This window comes from Rattus norvegicus, chromosome 1 (assembly GCF_036323735.1).
Source record: "Rattus norvegicus strain BN/NHsdMcwi chromosome 1, GRCr8, whole genome shotgun sequence".
NCBI lineage: Eukaryota > Metazoa > Chordata > Mammalia > Rodentia > Muridae > Rattus > Rattus norvegicus.
The window spans coordinates 265,639,923-265,658,702 of record NC_086019.1 but is presented as its reverse complement, the minus strand read 5'-3'; the positions used below and the strand labels follow the sequence as shown (position 1 = coordinate 265,658,702).

General features: G+C 45.7%; 1 protein-coding gene across 9 annotated transcripts in view; it reads right to left on the bottom strand.

The window, feature by feature from the left end:
• Nucleotides 1–3,055: 3,055 nt before the first annotated feature.
• Nucleotides 3,056–18,780, bottom strand: part of Nhlrc2 (NHL repeat containing 2) — a 60,733-nt gene continuing 45,008 nt past the window's right edge. Inside the window, exons 7-14 of one of the 9 annotated variants that reach the window (XR_010066448.1) lie at nucleotides 15,238–15,469; nucleotides 14,714–14,836; nucleotides 14,158–14,364; nucleotides 13,024–13,243; nucleotides 8,962–10,795; nucleotides 8,669–8,787; nucleotides 3,702–3,857; nucleotides 3,056–3,180 (exon numbers count right to left, since the gene is read on the bottom strand). Coding sequence is in view for 2 of the 9 variants with exons in the window: in NM_001107444.2 (NP_001100914.1) it covers nucleotides 10,539–10,795; nucleotides 13,024–13,243; nucleotides 14,158–14,364; nucleotides 14,714–14,836; nucleotides 15,238–15,469 (1,039 nt within the window). In the remaining 7 variants the exon portion in view is untranslated. Of the gene's footprint in view, nucleotides 3,181–3,701; nucleotides 3,858–4,628; nucleotides 10,796–13,023; nucleotides 13,244–14,157; nucleotides 14,365–14,713; nucleotides 14,837–15,237; nucleotides 15,470–18,780 lie in introns of those variants that run through there. The other 8 variants (XR_010066447.1, XR_010066449.1, XR_005504465.2 and 5 more) reach the window with 8 other exon arrangements.

Here is an 18,780-nt window from a genome sequence, read left to right as displayed (position 1 = left end):
CTTGCTTTGGACAGTTCTGATGCGCATGATTTCAGCATCTGTGGTACAAATGACAGCTGTCTCTAAGAATGTTCAGTCACTCTGTAACGTGCCCCATGCTCAGACACTAGAGATGCCATTTTGTTTGCCACCTTTGACTCATTTTGCTCCTAGACAGTGGAGTGTAGCTGTGTCACTTGCTTTCTAGTGACAGTGTCCCACAAAGCTAACAAAATGTTGAGTCTGAAGAGAGAGGTGCTCACCTTAGACACCCTGCAGAGAAATGCTCTGGTAATTCAAGGTCACAGAACAATCCGAGTCCACGTCGATTATGGAAGTTCTTTGTAGTCCAGATTACCTGGATATTTGTATACTATTTAAGCGGGGTTTCACTTGTACTAAAAAATATTTTTTTAAAAAAATATTCCAGGCTGGAGAGTTGGCTAAGAGGTTAAGAGAACTGACTGCTCTTCCAGAGGTCCTGAGTTCAATTCCCAGCAACCACATGGTGACTCACAACCCTCTGTAATGGAGTGTGGCGCCCTCTTCTGGCCTTTAGGCCTACATATAAGCAGAATACTATATAATAATAATAATAATAATAATAATAATAATAATAATAATAATAATAATAATAAAATCCCACTGCAGGGTGCCTTCTGCCTTAGACCATTTATGTTCTCAGGTGAAACACAGATACACACACACACACACACAGTGCCTTATATTTTTAAATATGCCTTAAGCAGCTCAATAGCAGGACAACTGCCTACTCTCCATGCTGTTAGGATCCACTTTCCCATTGATAACCCAAGTTACTACTTCATGCTTCGTCTGGGCTGCTCTCAGCTCCAACCAGGTTATCCTCTAGGCCATGTTCTCTTGGCCCAGAGGCCTTGGCGACTCTGCCTCTTCTAGCTTCTCAACCCCATGGCTGCTCTCCCTCTCTCTCTTCCTCGTGCCCAGGAAACCTAAACCCCACCTATGTCTCTTCTCCCCAGCTATTGACTTCTGTTTTTTGTTTTTTTTTTTTAAAGATTTATTTATTTATTATATATAAGTACACTGTAGCTGTCTTCAGATACACCAGAAGAGGGCATCAGATCTCTTTACAGATGGTTGTGAGCCACCATGTGGTTGCTGGGAATTGAACTCATGACCTCTGGAAGAGCAGTCGGGTGCTCTTAACCGCTGAGCCATCTCTCCAGCCCGCTATTGACTTCTGGCTTGCGCAATTTTATAGTCTTGCATAACCTGAAAGCAAAGTCTGCTTAGGAATGCATGTATGTGTCTGCATGCGTGAACATGTTGTGTGAACAGTGTAAGTACAGGCACACACCCATAGTTACTGTATTAACCATGACTGTCTTAGTCTTCTGAATGGAGGGGCTGCTGCTTTCTTAGTATTTCACTACTGATGAATATTTAGGCCGTTAATATTTGTTATTATTCGGCTTTGTTTTTTATGTGCTGACATGTTTTTGTGTATGTACATAAACATTCTACAAGTGAACTACCGTATCATTCTGGCTGAGACGGAAGGACCATTGAGCTCTTGGTCAGACTTAGAGACCTGTCTCAAAAAGAACCCAGTTTTGTCCGGGATCTGCATTACAAAGAGATGACATTCTATGATTTCAGGTCAAGACTTCAATGTTGAGAGGATAGGGTCGGAGAACCAGTGGGAACTATTGGTTCTCATGCACTTGCCTAGTAACTGCTGTAACTGATCAGACCTCTGGATGCATGGCCTTGGCACTTCCCTCAGATTTGTGTGGAGATGAACAGTGTTTAAATGCAGCTGCTGTGCCTGGGTAGCCCAGTGTACCTGGCTGAAGTAATGAGCCTTTTTGTTATAAATAGGTTGCTAAGCAGCCGACTGAATGTGCACATTTTGATCCAGAGGGAGCATCATTTCATTTCTGTAAATCCCTAGCTGTTGCATGCTGGTATCCCCCCCCCCATAACTTTTCAACTAGTATATTTTTATTTATAAGTTCCACATTTTATATGATATTAATTTGATCTCTCTCTGGTGTTTTGAGTTTTCATTTCTTTGATGTGGTGGTTGGAACGAGAATGTTCCCCATAGGCTCCGATACTGAACACTTGGTCTCCAGCTGCTTGCTGGTGCCGTTTGAACAGGTTGCACAACTTTTGGCTGGTGGAAGTTTGCTGGAGGAAGTCTGTCTCTGCTTAGAGTGCTGATAGTCTTACCTTACTTGCGTCTGCTTTTCTGCCTTGGGTTTGCAAGTGAGTGTGAGTTCTCAGCTTGGATCCATGCATGCACGCCTCCTAGCCTCCCATGCATGCATGCCTCCTAGCCTCCCATGCATGCATGCATGCCTCCTAGCCTCCCATGCATGCATGCATGCCTCCTAGCCTCCCATGCATGCATGCATGCCTCCTAGCCTCCCATGCATGCATGCATGCCTCCTAGTCTTGATGGACTCTTATTCCCTTGGAACCATAATCCAAATAGACTCTTCCTTCTGCTAGCTGCCTTGGTCAAGATGTTTTACCAACGCAGCAGAAAGTGGCTAGTACTTGGCTTTTCCCTCCATGTTTGTTCTGTTATACAGCTCTTTGCAGGTTGTAGATGGTTATACACATCAAGCTTCCCAATTATTGCTTTGGGTCTAGGTAATTTTCAGGAATGCCATTCTCCATCCTAACACTTATTCTTCATCTTCTGCCCTTTTGGGAGTTTCTTTAAATCATTAGCTCCTTCCAAATTCTTATACACTGTTTGGGTAGAGCTCCACTGCACACCTAGTTTCCCAGTATCATTTTGTGACTACATTGCTCTTTCCCACCTCAGTGTATATAAAAGCCTCCAATTAAAACTGAATGACTTGATTGTTAACTATTTACTTACAGTGGCTGGAGAGGTGGCCCGGTGGCTAAGAGCACGTGTTCTTCCACAGGACAGGGGTTTGGTTCTTAGCAACTACATGTCAACACACAACTGCCTTGGACTGTTCCAGGGGATCAGAACCTTCTCCAGGCCTTTTGTAGGCACTGGATACATAATATCCATGCTTATGTAGGCACATAAAATAAGAACAAAGATATCTTCAAAGTCTTAGTTCTTTTTTTTAATTTAGTATTCTTTTCCCCATACTCTCCAAGGTTCAAATAATTCTCATCTTGAGGTTTTCTCCTTTCTGCATACGTCTGTGTAGGGACATACATCTGTGCCTGTGGGTGGAAGGCAGAGATGGTTATCAGATGTGGTGGTTAAGTAACAGTGGCCCCCATAGGCTCATCTGATCCTCAGTCATCAGGAAGTGGCACTACTTGAGAAGGATTAGGAGGTACAGACTTGTTGAACAAAGTGTGTCGCTGGGGGTGGGATTTGAGGTTTCAAATATCCAAGCCAGGCTCAGTCTCTCTTCCTGCTGCCTGTAAATTTGGATGTAGAACTCTCAGCTTTCTCCAGCACCAAGTCGGAGGCTGCCATGTTCCCTGCCATGATGATAATGGACTAAACCTCTGAAACTGTAAGCCAGCCCCAGTTAAATGTTCTCAAGAGTTGCTATGGTCATGGTGTCTCTTGACGGCAATAGAACACGAAGATTATCTGGTGTCTTCCTTAACTGCTCTTCACCTTACTTACCGAGGCAGGGTCTCTCCCTGAACCTAGAGCACCCCTCTCAGCTCTTCTAGCTAGCTGCTTGCCCAGTGGATCCCCTATCTCCTCAGGGATTAAGGCAGCTCACCATATTAAGAGTAGAAAAACATTCCTGGGGCTGGAGAGATGGCTCAGTGGTTAAGAGCACTGATTGCTCTTCCAGAGGTCCTGAGTTTGAATCCCAGCAACCACATGGTGATTCACAACCATCTGTAATGGGATCTGATGCCCTCTTCTGGTGTGTCTGAAGACAGATGAAGTGAACTCATACACAATAAATAAATAAATAAATAAATAAATAAATAAATAAATAAATAATCTTTAAAAATTCTTTTCTACTTAAGAGAATGGACTCTTAAATAGAGACCTAAATTCCAGGTAGGCGGCTTACCTTAAGCCATGCTAAAGAGATGGATGGAATCATCAGGTCTTTAATGAGATGCTACTCCCTTTTCTTCCTTACTGCAGCAGCTTCTGAGCCACAGCCATGCAAAGCTAAAACATCTGCATCTGTGTGCTGTTTTGAATTTCCCAGGAAAGGTTAACTGTTCTTCTCCTCCTTCCTTCTAGGGATGCTTTCCTTACACTTTCCCCAACATCTCACGCTTCCTTGCTTTCTCTAAAGCCGCCCTCCCCTCCATTTGTGTCTGCCTTCCATGCGCACGTCAGTGGTCAGTGGCTTTTTCCTTCTGTCTGTCCTTCCTCTTCATTCCCCAGGCAGCTGCTGAGGTTCACAGCCCGCCCTGAGGTTTCTCTTTAGACTCTAGTGAAATTGTCCTTATGCTTCCGTTTGAATCCATTCTTAAGTTCCCGGATTAAGGAGACTCAGAACTCCAAGAGAGGACCCTAACTTCCTGTCTGTCATCCACACAGGCTCAGCTGTCATGTGAGGCAGAGACCCAAGCCCCAAGCTTTATCCACTAAGTTGCTTCTCCAGCCCCAGCTTACAGGTTTCCAAGTAGTGAAATTAATGACATACGTGAGACACAGAGCATATTCAGGACAGAAACACAGCTTTGGAGAAAAATATTTAATCTATTTCATGAAAAAGAGTGTACAAAGCCTTGGGAGAGCTTTAGATTTGCAAGTACAGTGGACACTCGCGTTTCCCAGACCCTCCGCTCCACACTCCTCCTGAGATGCGAAGCCCACAGGTCTTATCCCCCGGTCATGCACTTGAAAAAGAAGCCACTCCAGAGTTTGGTCTGGAAATAAGTGTAAAATACACTGCATAAAAATATATTACTCCATCTACAAACACTCTAGAATGCATCGCTAGTAAGTCCTTTCAGGACTAACTCTTATACTGGATTTTCACGGCACTGTTCAGGCACAAAGTCGTCATGGCGGATCACCTTAGACTCACAGATTAAATTACATGATTTACCACACAAGATGGGAAGAGTCCCTAACATGATTTTATAGGGCACACCCTGAAGGAGTGACAGACAGACGGACACGAGTAATGACAGTAACCGTGTCTCCTACAGAGGACCTAGAGCTCTATCAGCCTGCATACAACGAGGAAGCCTTACTTCACACAGGTCCTGTTCCTTGCTATAGAAAACTGAGAGATTACTAGGGATTTTAGAAAAACAACCACTGCAGCGAGCTCCCCATCTGTAGTTCCCGAGGACCCCAGCTCCTCAGCCAGGGCTCTGCAGGAGCTGCAGCTGTTTCTGCCATGGTGCTGAGTGGGGCGGGGCTCTGGCTCATGTCTGCAGGTAGCTTTCAATGATGACATCACAGGCAGGCGCCAACAGTAAATTCCAACTCTGCGCAAACAAGACTACCTTATGTTTCTAGTGGAAGTAAAAATAGAGACAAGCAGTCTTTAAAATAGAAGATACCTGAATGGCTACGTTAGGAACTTACGCATTTTCACCCCCATTGGTGTGATGTATTGATTGTTATATCTTACTTATCTCAACATATTCTCTCATGAAACTAGGTACCGAGAGGTAAACCTCTCCTTAGAATGTCCATATCTCAGGGTGGATCTTCACATCCCTGTTGTTATCTCGTGAGGAAAGCTGAGACGAAGCCACCTGTGAGCACCATACTTAACAGCCGTTTTGGTCACACCCACTTCTGAGCCAGGCCAGACACAGGAGTGTAGTCTGTTGGTTCAGTGTTCATTTCTAACCCCAGGCTGAGATGGGCACAGGGAGGAGTGTATTGGAAAGTACTCTCCTGTGGGTCAGGAGGCTGCGGAAAGCTGTGTCCACACACACAGGAGTGACACACAAGGGGAGGAAAGGACACAGCAGACAATGAGTAACTACACCCGGCCGCACATTCCACAAGCAACCAGGGTTTTAGCTTTTCAACTCTAACCCTGACAATGATTAAACCAAGCCCCTCACTATGGCAAAAGCTAACCTAGGAGAGCTGGCAGGCAGGGCTGTGTCCTACTCGGCCCAGCCTGTGTGCTCACAGTAGCCACCCGAGACCTGAGGCACCAGTCTACACAAGTCAGCACAAGCAGGTGACAAGGTTGATTAGCCACAGAATGCCACATGGCTTGATTACCAAGCCTCTAACGTTTACGATCACTCTGTCTGTTACCCTATTGCAAACAAACTGGAGAAAAGCAAACTGAATTAAGCCAGGGTGGAAGAGTGACTCGGGTGAGTGCTAATTCTTCACAGGTGGAAAAGCAATCTTGGTGATTAGCACTGAGGTCCACATTAAGTATGTGATGCTGTCATGCTGTCAGGTTCAGATGGCATTTCTGACCCAGGCTTTTGTGCTCCTCAGTGGACCGCAGTGCTGCTTCACGACCACACTCCTTCACAACAGATGGACACTGCACTGGGATGCTTCTAAAAACCACCACGGCCTAGGTACAGCATTTTGTCTCACACTGCCACACTGACTTCAGGAACAACACCTGAGTCACTAGGATGCCTGCACACAGCCACTGGGGACGAAGGAAGGCAGAAGACTGTGCTCTGCCACTCGGCACTGGCTCACGAAGCACTGTGTCAGGTATGGGCAGCCTCCTCGGGGCCTGCACCAGCCGTGCTCTTTATAACATGTTCTTCAGGACAGTCCCGTTGAGCTGACTGGGGTGTTTACACATATTCCTGCCAAGAAAAAACTGGACAGTCCCTGAAATTAAGGGCACAGACAATCCTCTGGGAACCAATGATTATATATGCCATTCCGAGGCCCAGATGATAAGCATCTAGGAGAAGTCATGTAAGTCAAATGGCTGTAATGAGTTGAGATGAATTTCACAATCATTCTCAGGGTTCCTGGAATCCTCTGGACTGATAAGTCACTGCATAAACGTCTGAACTATGTGAGCTAGAATGTCTGAGAGACAACAGAGCAGGCAGTGGGGCACTGCCTGGGCTGTCTAGGCTCTGTCACCTCCTCAGGGCACGCTTTTGATTGCTGAGGTAACTGCTCAAGCCTGGCTTCCAGGAGAAGGACCATCCCCCATCCTAAGGCTGCTGTGAGGACTGCATGTGGTCAGCACACAAAGTACTTGGGAAAGCACCGGCAGGTGACTCGATAAATGTAAGTATCCTGCTCTTGTCTTGAAGCCCTGGGGTAGGTTCCCACTTTTTTGTAGGAGAGCCTCGGTCAAGCTCTGTGGCTCACTAGTCGCACTTTAGTCAGCGAGGACAACCAGCAACCCTGCGTACCAGGTCCTGTTCTAGGTACTGGACACTATCCCAGGGCTTCCTGACCTCCAGACAGGCTACCAACATGCCAAAGCAGCTTCTTCTTCTGGAACATACACTCCTACCTAGTCTGTAATACTTTTCTCAAGTACTTTGAAGACTGCAGAGAGCACCGCCCCAGGGTAGGGGAACCATCCCGGATACACAGGTTGTAATTTGAAGATTCTTGTATCAGTTGTTAAGAGTGTGGTGTGTCACAGCTGTCTGGATCCTCTATGAAAAAGCTTATTCACTGAAGTTCCAGAAGGTCTTTTTAAATACTTCAACACAGTAGAGAGGTACCTCTTTATAAACAATACTGTTTATGAAATGGTTAACACATTCTACCATAAAGTGTTCTTTTTCTTCTTGAGCTACTACGGGGACTACTAACATGTCAAATGGTAGAGAAATATTTTGCTTTAGAAATTGGAGTTGTAAAAAAAAAAGTCAAGTCCATGTCTGTGGCCATAAATTACTGTCATTATTAGTAACTAAACTGATAAGTTGCAGTTCATAAATTACTCTGTGCTAAATGCCGTGTGGGCATTTCACCGCAGCTTGGCAGCAAGCCCAGGTTTGGGACAGCAGCCCTGCTCTACAGGGTGGAACCCAGCTAGAGTCCACACTCCTGCCGCTACACCGTGCTACACAATGAAGCACCGTGACTACCCTGTCCTCACCAACTCCAACTGTAAAGGAAGCTGGTTAACAGAAGCACTGACTCTAGAGCAGACCCCATCTTTGATAACAGAAGTGGTGCTAGAAAAGCTCTGAGTTAGTGCTTACAACTCAGATCATCTCACTGTGTTTGAGAAGCTTAGACTGCTCTCTAAAGTCTGAGCACTGAGAACACAGAGGCAGAGCTCAGGAGACAGCACGAGCTTCCTCATTTAGAGCTTCAGTGACACGGTCCCTGCACGTGGCTTTACAACACTGCTCACTACAAAACTTAGCTTTTCATGACTTAATTGTTCCCCCGGAGGACTGAACCCAGGGCCCCTGCACATGCCAAAGAAAACATCTTCCAAATGAGTTAACAACTCAAGTCTTTGGTGACTGGTCTTAAACATCACCATGGCAAAGGCAACAGCTAAGCTGCAGACTTTCCAATAGATAAAAAGTCAATTCTGTATATGTGGAAAGGCTATAGGTATACATTTTCACTATGTCCCCCAGATTTCCTACACTGCAGAAACAGGCCCAAGTAACTTCTCTTAGTGGTATGAGTCCCAAGCAGACAGGTCACAGAACTAAAGGCTCTCAGAGAAAGCAGAAGGTGGCTGCAGCTCCAGAAGCGTTACAACTAAACACTGCAGGGTTTCTTTTTGTCAGACATTTGTGTCGCTCCTGATTCTAGGAAACCATGTACTCGGCTCACCATGGATTTTCTAGGTCCAACACCTTCTATGTAGCCAGCAGTGTGGAGGCACGGGTGTGTGGGGTGCGCCATTGTGCATCCTCAAGGTACTCTCGGTCACTGAAGACTCAAGCAGGGTCCTACCCAGGCAGAAGGAAAAGGAAGGGATTCTCACTATAGAACACACGCTTGTGTTCTCAGAGTGGAAAATAATCTCCACATGAGTGAAACTGTATACACCCTGTTTCAGAGAGTGAAACTGTTCATGTCCTCAAACAGGAAATGACTGAGCCAAAATATTCTCATCCTCTCACCCTGTCCAACTGGAAATGAGGACTACAAAGCAAACACGGCTGACATACTCCACGGCACCTCCCCCACCACGGGCCAGCACAGTACACTACAGCTGCACATCCTCTGCTCTGGTTGGTTCTAGAAACAAAGGTTTCTGACGTGACCGTGTGTGACTCTCAACGCGGTCACTTCCACTTTACAACCGCCCTGCTCCTGGAAAAGAGTTGCATGTTACTAATTAAAGTCATGAAGCTTTTACTTCAGATTTTTCTTTAGCTAACTGAATAATAAAACAAGCAAATGTTGCCTATGAAAAACTACTTCAAAAAACAATCAATAAATAGGTAGACTGTACTTAAATGACTATACTCCCGATCTAGAACGTCCATGGAAGGCAGGAGGCAGTGTGTACAGACACTTACTGATTTATAGGCAAGGCTCAAATGTTTCTGAAATCCTGTAATCTTAGTAAAAACTATGTCAACTCAGTTTTATAAAAACAAGGCTTTTAAATGGTTACAATAATCTCTGATAATTACAGTAAATGAAAACCAAACCTCTCCAATATCCCTCCCAGTGCTGTTTCTTATGGGGTTAAAGAAAACAAATATCAAAACAGTATCAGTAAATCACTGTTTCAGCCCTAATATTTTAGATGGAGGTATATTAGTAAAACTACACCCATCAATTAAATTAAAATATTTACATTGACAATAGCAAATTGAAGGTTTATATGTGATTTTTCAAAAATATCAGAATGATCATAATTTAAATTCTAAATACGGAAACCAAAACAATAACAAAAGTCTTAAACCCAACAATTCTGCTACTTAACTCTTAAAACTGAAATGTAAATTTCCAAAATAACACAATACTCATTTACCTCACGCTCAACCATTACAATAAACCATCACACACAGCAGCACAGCAGTCTCCGACACCCCTAAGTCAGCACGGGGATCTAGGCTTTGCCTGCTAGGAATATGCTCATTACATAGTCAAGGGGTGGTCGGCATGCCCTTAGAAATCCTATATATTTTTCTTTTTTTATATAAAGTTATAAGGCATTAATAATGGAATGTGAAAACAAATAATTTATAATAAAAATAGATTAAAACTCTCTTTTAAAAAATCTCAGGTGAGAAAAGTCACAGGAGAGAAGCTTCTACCGCATGTGCGCTCTTGGTGCCGGCTAAGCAGGTGTCCTGACACCAAGGTGCAGAGCTCAGGCCCATCCCAAGTCACTGGAAAGTTATCCGTGAAATGGCTTTTTCTCTGATAAAGGCATAGAGGCTATCTAACATATCGGGCATGATTAGTTTTGACTACAAATATAATGTCCTCTGATACAGCATGGAGTGTCACCTCGGGTCAGATAACTGCAGAGTTTAGAGTGCCGTGCTTAAACGATGGTCAATGACTTGGACAGCACACTGCTCAAATGAAGGAATTGGTTTGCAATTAAAATACTAATAAGGAGGACAGCTTTATTGTGGTGTCAGTTGTTACAACTGAGCAATGGGTTTCTATAACGCTTCTTCCGTAAATGATAGGTGGCAGGATGACAGGCCTGTGCTGCTGGCTGCTGGCCAGCGCTCTAGAATGCGTACGTGAGCTCCACAGGAGCTGCACACGCTGGCTGGACACTGTTTATCTGCAAAGGCTGCCTGAACACAACTCCCTTCATCATACATGCACTGCTGTCAGCACTGCAGTAATAAAGAAACACGGTGACAGACACCACGGCCTCCAGGGACAAGCACTCAGTAGGGATCTGCAGGGAGATTGCCGGCTGATTGGAAATATTCTCTATGTCTCCAGATGGGATCTGTTCCTGAAGAAGCCATTCATTGCCTAGAAACAGGAGAGAATATTATTAAGACTATTAAAAAAATACCAGAGTCTGGGGCATGGCGATGGGCAAATGCTTGCCACGCAAGTGTGAGAGACAGAATCCAGATCCCTAGAACTCACATAAATGCTGGGTGCATGTGGCCCCATCTGTAATCCCAGAGCTCAGGAGTTGGGACAGGGCATCCCCACAAGTGTCCAAGTATTTGAAGCAGTGGGCTCAGAGTTAGTAAGACATCATCTCTCCATATTTTAGGTGGAGAGAGATCAAAGAAGAAACATGGCATTAACCTCATGCATGCTCAAATATTTGCATGTACATGTTGTATACATACATGTGCACTCACACATGTGAACATGCTCACATGAACACATATACATACATGTGCAATCACACATGTGAACATGCTCACATGCATAATATACATACAGAAATTTGAAAAAGAATACAAGTAGGACACTAGAAAATTCTAGGGAAAGAGCCTCTGCATCAGCAAGCGTTTGGTGCAAGCCTCGCTCTGACACGGTGACCGGTGAGAGAAGGACATCCCGTCCCAACTGCATTTTACTAGTGTAGTTCCCGCCCTGTGACATCTACTGAAATGGAGCTGAGCACACAACAGTGGCTCTTCAGCCCAAAGGAAGGCCTGATGCTGAATAAATAAACAAACACAGGACCTGGGAGACGGTGGGCCAAAGGGAAACTGATCGTCAGGGATACGGTCTAAGACTAGGGCATGAGCTGCAGAGAACCCAATGTGTGCACACCTCTGCACACCTCTGCACACCTCTGCAGTGATTCAGTCCGGGTGAGACAACAAACTGCTACTCACCAGCCGCTTCTCTATGTTTGCTACGTACGCATACCATGTATGACTTGTGAAGTGTTCTTTAAAACAGTCGCCCCCAAAGAGAGGTCTTCTATCCCTAAGTATAGGCGTGGGCTCTATAATGCTTTGGAATCTTTGAATTACTACGAGTCTCGCCTCAGAGCTTATTTGCTCTGTAGAGTTAAAACAGAGCCAATATTTTGGACAGAGAGTGGACGTCGAAGTTTCTGACCCTTCACCTTAACTCCTCCTCACTTTCAGGGCAATGACTCAGCACGCACTCTGGACTTTAAGAATGCAGTGTTAGAAAGGTTCTCAATATCTTATTTAAAACACATGATATTGTTCTGTAATTAAAGAGAGATTAAGTATGTGGTCTTCAACTAGGGAGCTGCTTTCATATGTATAGACACACGCAAAAGAGCTGAGCTCTTTCTAGGACCTCAGAGCCCAGAAAGGGGTTTCGGGGTACCCAGGTTCGCACTGACTCAGGGAGTGTCTTCGGAATCAGTTCAAACTGTAACTAGCAGTCGACCTGCAGGGTCCCCTTGATCTGGACAGCACCCTGACCGGTGGAGACCTGCAGCTTCTGGCCTGAGAATGTATGAAGGTAAGGAGGCCTGAGGCCAGAATTGGGGTAATGTTCAAAAAAAAAAAAAAAAAGAAGTGTGTGAGAGGGTGTGGGAGAGAAGGAGCTGAGGAAATGGAAGATTGGGTGACAGCGTGTGAAAGAGCGTGGGAGACGAGGACAGAGGAAGCTCTTCTGAGACACCAAGTCCTGCTTTGAGAGTTCTGGACCCCGGCTTCACTTTGGACTTGCCTCTTCCTCCCTTCCCACTGCGGCACAGCAGCTCCCAGGTCTCAGAGCAGCAGGCAGAACACTGACCTTCCTGTCCACAGCGAGGGACAGGCCCAGAAGGAAGAGCTACAGAAGGACGTCACATAAGGAAGCTCCACTATTTCTCCTCATCAGACCTGTAATATTTTATTTGTTTAATTTTTGTGTTTTAGACAGGCTTTCACTCTGTATCTCACATGGCCTGGAAATCACTATGTAGCTCAGGCTAGCCTCAAACTTGTGGTCCTCCTAGCTCAGTCACCTGAGTGCTGGGATCACACTGGGATTGGAGATGGAGTGAAGAGGATGGAAAGAGGCCTCGTGTATGCAGGAAGCCTCATTCCCAGCGACCGACCGCACTGCTCAGAGCTGCCCGTCGGAGTGGGAGGGAGGGAACAGTAAACAAATCAAGGTGGAGTAGAGGCAGACTCACGTGCTGTGTTTTCACACCACTTCTCTCAAATGTGGCCCAAACATACAGAAAATACACAGTGACCAGAAACCATCAGACAGAAGGAGCCTAGGCAATTCACGACTGTCTGTAGCGCTGTGGGCACGCATACCTTCAGCTTTCAGGAACCAGCCGCTGGGGGCACCTTCTGTCAGCTTTGCTCCTGGCGGAAGCTCTAGCCGGAGCCCGAGCTGCAGAGCCTGGCCCGGATGCACTGTCACAGGGGGGAGGCTGATATTTGGGGCGGACTTCGGCACTTTGGGCACTGTCTTCTGTTTCTCTCTAGGGAAGGAGCCGTCTACCACAGCACTGTCAGACTTGAAGACAGGGAGCTAGAAGGCCAGAGGACACATTACTAAAGCAGAAGCTCTTTTAGGATCAAAAGTGAGGGAGCTTAGCCTTAGATCTGGACAGAAAAATGAAGTTCCCTATCAGTGAGATCAGCCACCTTTTAGTCTAAAGACTTTCCCCAAGCACAGACAAGCAGCCTGACTCAGCAGTAGCAGCCTGACTCAGCGGTCAGACACCCGAGGGCGCGGTGTAAAACTACCTGTCCCATGGTTTGCAAACGGCAGGAAATTAAAGCAACTCTATGAATTTAAGGACAGTGGTTAGGATACAGGGTCATAATGCTATTCTGAGGATTTAATTTAAAATAATTACCTTGCAAACACTGCTTAGAAAAAAAAAAGTCAGCCTCTCCTCCCACACACACTACCAGGTGGATAGTCAAAGGCAGTGGGAACAGACTTTCTCTTTGAAAACTGTTTTGAACTTGGCCAAATTTTCGCCAGTCCATCTCATTTTCAGAGTTTGGAGAGCTGGGACTTCTGAGGACAATTTGGTACTGGATTCACCACAGGAAACAAGACAGGAGGTAATACTCTAAGGCCACTGAATAAAACAACCAGTCTCTATGGCACACACATAGTGTGTATCATGACTTCTATCCATTTCAAAACAGACCCAAGGTTTCTGTTTTTATTAAAGATTCATCCAATTCTCTCCAAATTCCAGCATTTTCCTCAAATGCCTACAACAGATGGAACTTATATTTTAAGACTAACAGGAGATCCTCAGAGTAAGCCTTCTGGCCTAGTTATCCCAGAACACAACAGGGTGCCCACTTCCGACTCCCTTTTTCCATGTGCCTAACACACATACCAGAGACAGACAGACAGATAGACAAAACTGCATCAAGGCTCTTAAACCTGCAGCCTTTAAGCTATGCTTTAAGGAAACTTACCACAGAAACTGTTCTTGCTTCTAAATCCATCACTTTAATCTGGTGATTATTAGTGTCTGCTACATAGAGCAGCCGACCACGCTCACCGATACACAAGCCTCCCGGCTCATTAAAGGCCGACTCCGCAAAACTGGAACTGGCGTCATTCGCATCTCCAGTGCCTGCTAACGTTGTACAGACTTTTGTGTTTGGATCCACAACTTTAATCTAAGGAAAAAAAGAACAAACATTTCCCCTGCAGTCATTCCTGTTTACAGCAGTGCCAGGGAAACCAGGGCTCCCAACTGCCATTAGTATTCTCAAAAAACAAGTCTCAAAGCAGGAGCTAGTTCCAGAAAATCCCAGTATTGAATCATTTACATCATTGAAGGAGAGAGAATTTATCAGACATTTCATTCACATTATAAGATAACAGTTACACTGTGTTTTGTTGTAAACCCTCCGAGGGCCGCAGCACTGAGGCTGGCGCTGCTTTCCGTGTTTAGAGTGGCCCTGGTGGGAGGCACGTGCATCTCCCACCCAGAAGCAGGGCGGTGCATCTCCAGCCCAGACTCACCTTGTGATTGTAGGAGTCGGCCACATAGAGCAGATGCCTCTTCTCATCCCATGCAACCCCAAGTGGGTGCTGAAGCTTCGCACTGATGCCTGCTCCATCAACATCACCAAAAGCAAATAAATTCTTTTATTTTTTTTAGAGAGAAAGAAACAGCAGTTATTAACATGAAAACTAAGATCCTGGTGTTTCTAAGGCTAGGGAAGCTCTGACTTTCCATGGCTGGGCTGGCATGTGATGGCAGGAGAGCACAGTGGCAGTCTGACTCTACGCTTGCTGCCATACTGTTTGGCTCGCTCACAGCAGCTCACATCCGCTGGTGCAGTGCACCTCCTACTCCACTGCCACAAGCCAAGCGCAACGGCTCTTCCTCCCTCCCCAGACGGTCCCCGGTGTAGTCAGGTGGGTGCCTTTCTATAACCACGCTCTCTGTTCCGACTGCGTATTATCACAGGCCAGGCATGAACCCCTAAACTCCACAGGGGCTCACTCAGGGGTGTGTGCACAGCACACAGCAGCTTCTTTACCATGGGGTCTCGCTCTCCGCCAACGAGGTGTTTCACGGCTCCGTCTCTCAGCGAGACAGTCCTCACAGTGCTGCTCTCGCTGTCAGCCACAAAGAGGCAGCTCCAGGGCTCTTCTGGAGCGAGAGCGAGGCCTGATGGCTGGGCGAAGCCCGCCTTGTGAGGATATGCGTTGTTTCGGTTCTCTTCATTTCCACTTCCAGCAAAACGGAGGCAGGTTCCTTTCTTTAGGTCACTGAAAGACACGTTCATAGGTGGGGTCACAAGTTCCTAACGGAGCATAAATAACCAGCTGACAGTGACAGCAGTTAGACAGACTCACAGGGCCCATAGCGGATGGCCCGTCCACTGCTGTGGTTATCCAGGCGTACCCTCCAGGGTGAGGCGCAGGGCGGCCTCTCCCCTCTTTAGTATAATACTTAACTACTGACATCACTTTCTAATACCAGGTAAGAAATCCTTGACGCTGCAACAGTAATGATCAGATTATGAGATAATAATGAGATGATTTATTCTCATTTTAACTTTAGTTTCATACAATATCAGGCTCTAGAAGATTAAACGATTATCTAGTTTTGGTTGTTTGAAATGTCTGTGTCTTCTATAAAACAGAGAGCTGACTGAAGGAAGCCAGGTCTCTCAGCATGAACATTTTAAGAAAATGACATAATGACTGCATTCGACTGTACAAACCCCATTTTTTACACGCACTCGGATATGTCTGCCTGAGGTGCAGCAGCACAGGGCATGGTGGTACACGACGGTAACAAACTCAGGGCAGCTGCGCTGCAGAGATCTGCGCAAAATGCTGAGAAGAACCCCTGCTAATTCCTCTAACACAGAGAAAGTGACACCTTGATGTCTAAGTTTATGTCAAAACTATCATAAGGAAGACAAGGCACGGTAAGAAAGGGAGTGAGAGGCTGTGTGGACACCATCTCCCAATGGCACAGCACATGGAGGTCCAATGAGACCAGCACTCGGGACTGTACCTTCCCTACACTAGAGTGGCACAAAGCAGGGTAAAGGAAGGACATGGGATGAGTGCGACCATTTCCCGGCCAGAGAGGAACGTGCAGCACATACACTGCACAGAAGAGGTCTAAACACGTTAGAGAAGCGGCCCGTGATAAAGAGGTGGTGAACATTAGGGGCCAGCACTGCCTGCAAATCTCCATTAGATACTATCTTTGTAGCAACACACCCACAGAATTAAGATGCAGATCGATATAACATGAGCAACCATTTTCCTATTATAAGTAGCGACACCCTTCTGACCAGGAGACACAGGCGGCCCTGACAGCACACCCTAGCTGCTGTAACCACACTTCACAGAAATCCTGGCACTACTGTCACTAGTGCCTCGTGCCTGGATGACGGCTATAGCCTCCTGAATTGAATCAGCTCACTCCCATATTAAACCTTTCTAAACAAGCTAAACAAAGAATTCACAGCTGAGGAATGCCGAATGGCTGAGAAACACCTAAAGAAATGTTCAACATCTTTAGTCATAAGGGAAATGCAAATCAAAACAACCCTGAGATTTCACCTCACACCAGTGAGAATGGCTAAGATCAAAAACTCAGGTGACAGCAGATGCTGGCGAGGATGTGGAGAAAGAGGAACACTCCTCCATTGTTGGTGGGATTGCAGACTGGTAAAACCATTCTGGAAATCAGTCTGGAGGTTCCTCAGAAAATTGGACATTGATCTGCCTGAGGATCCAGCCATACCTCTCTTGGGCATATACCCAAAAGATGCCTCAACATATAAAAGAGACACGTGCTCCACTATGTTCATCGCAGCCTTATTTATAATAGCCAGAAACTGGAAAGAACCCAGATGCCCTTCAACAGAGGAATGGATACAGAAAATGTGGTACATCTACACAATGGAATATTACTCAGCTATCAAAAACAACGAGTTTATGAAATTCGTAGGCAAATGGTTGGAACTGGAAAATATCATCCTGAGTGAGCTAACCCACTCACAGAAAGACATACATGGTATGCACTCATTGATAAGTGGCTATTAGCCCAAATGCTTGAATTACCCTAGATCCCTAGAACAAAGGAAACTCAAGACGGATGATCAAAATGTGAATGCTTCACTCCTTCTTTAAATGAGGAAAAAGAATACCCTTGGCAGGGAAGGGAGAGGCAAAGATTAAAACAGAGACTGAAGGAACACCCACTCAGAGCCTGCCCCACAGCTGGCCCATACATATACAGCCACCCAATTAGACAAGATGGATGAAGCAAAGAAGTGCAGACCGACAGGAGCCGGATGTAGATCGCTCCTGAGAGACACAGCCAGAATACAGCAAATACAGAGGCGAATGCCAGCAGCAAACCACTGAACTGAGAATAGGTCCCCCGTTGAAGGAATCAGAGAAAGAACTGGAAGAGCTTGAAGGTGCTCGAGACCCCAAAAGTACAACAATGTCAAGCAACCAGAGCTTCCAGGGACTAAGCCACTACCTAAAGACTATACATGGACTGACTCTGGACTCTGTCCCCATAGGTAGCAATGAATATCCTAGTAAGAGCAGTGGAAGGGGAAGCCCTGGGTCCTGCTAAGACTGAACCCCCAGTGAACTAGACTATGCGGGGAGGGTGGCAATGGGGGGAGGTTTGGGAGGGGAACACCCACAAGGAAGGGGAGGGGGGAGGGTGATGTTTGTCCGGAAACCGGGAAAGGGAATAACACTTGAAATGTATATAAGAAATACTCAAGTTAATAAAAAAAAATAAAATAAAAAAATTCAAATTAAAAAAAAAAAAAAACCTTTCTAAACAGCATTTGGAATGTCCAAATCTCCTACAAGGACTCAGATGAGGCAAGACCTGATGTTACCGACATCACTGGTATCAGCTCCACTTGGAAGACCTCTGCTACAGAAGTCCTCCATGACGCTTCAAAAGCCTTGGCTAAAGAGCTCCGCATGAAGGAGTGTGGATCATGGTTCTCAAGCTCCCTAATGCTGTGACCCTTTAATATACTTTTAATAACACCTTTCTGCTGTGGTGACTCCCAACCATAATTTACTTTTGTTGTTATTTTATAACTGTATTACTGAGGTAAATCATGATGTAAATATCTGTTTTCTGATAGTCTTAGGTGACCCCTGTGAAAAGGGCATTCAGTCTCAAAGGGATCACAACCCACAGATGAGAACCTCTGTAACCACTGTTCAGACGCACGACTGCCATAGCCCACTACACAACTGTGTTCCACAGCCTGCACACCTGAGGTCTTGGACTTGCTAGGCTGCTGTCCCTTTCTACAAAGACAAGCAGAAGGAGCCGGGCAGTGGCGGTGCACACCTTGAATCCCAGCACTCAGGAGGTAGAGGCAGGTAGATCTGAGTAAGAGGCTAGCCTAGAGTACAGAGTGAGTCCTAGGATAGCCAGGGCTACACAGAGAAACTACATAAAAAACTAAAAACAAACAAACAAAAGGGAAGTGTCATGATAGCTTGTACCTACTTTCTACGATTACATAACAATTTTATGGCCTGTGATTGTGTCCTGGTCAGGTTTTTGT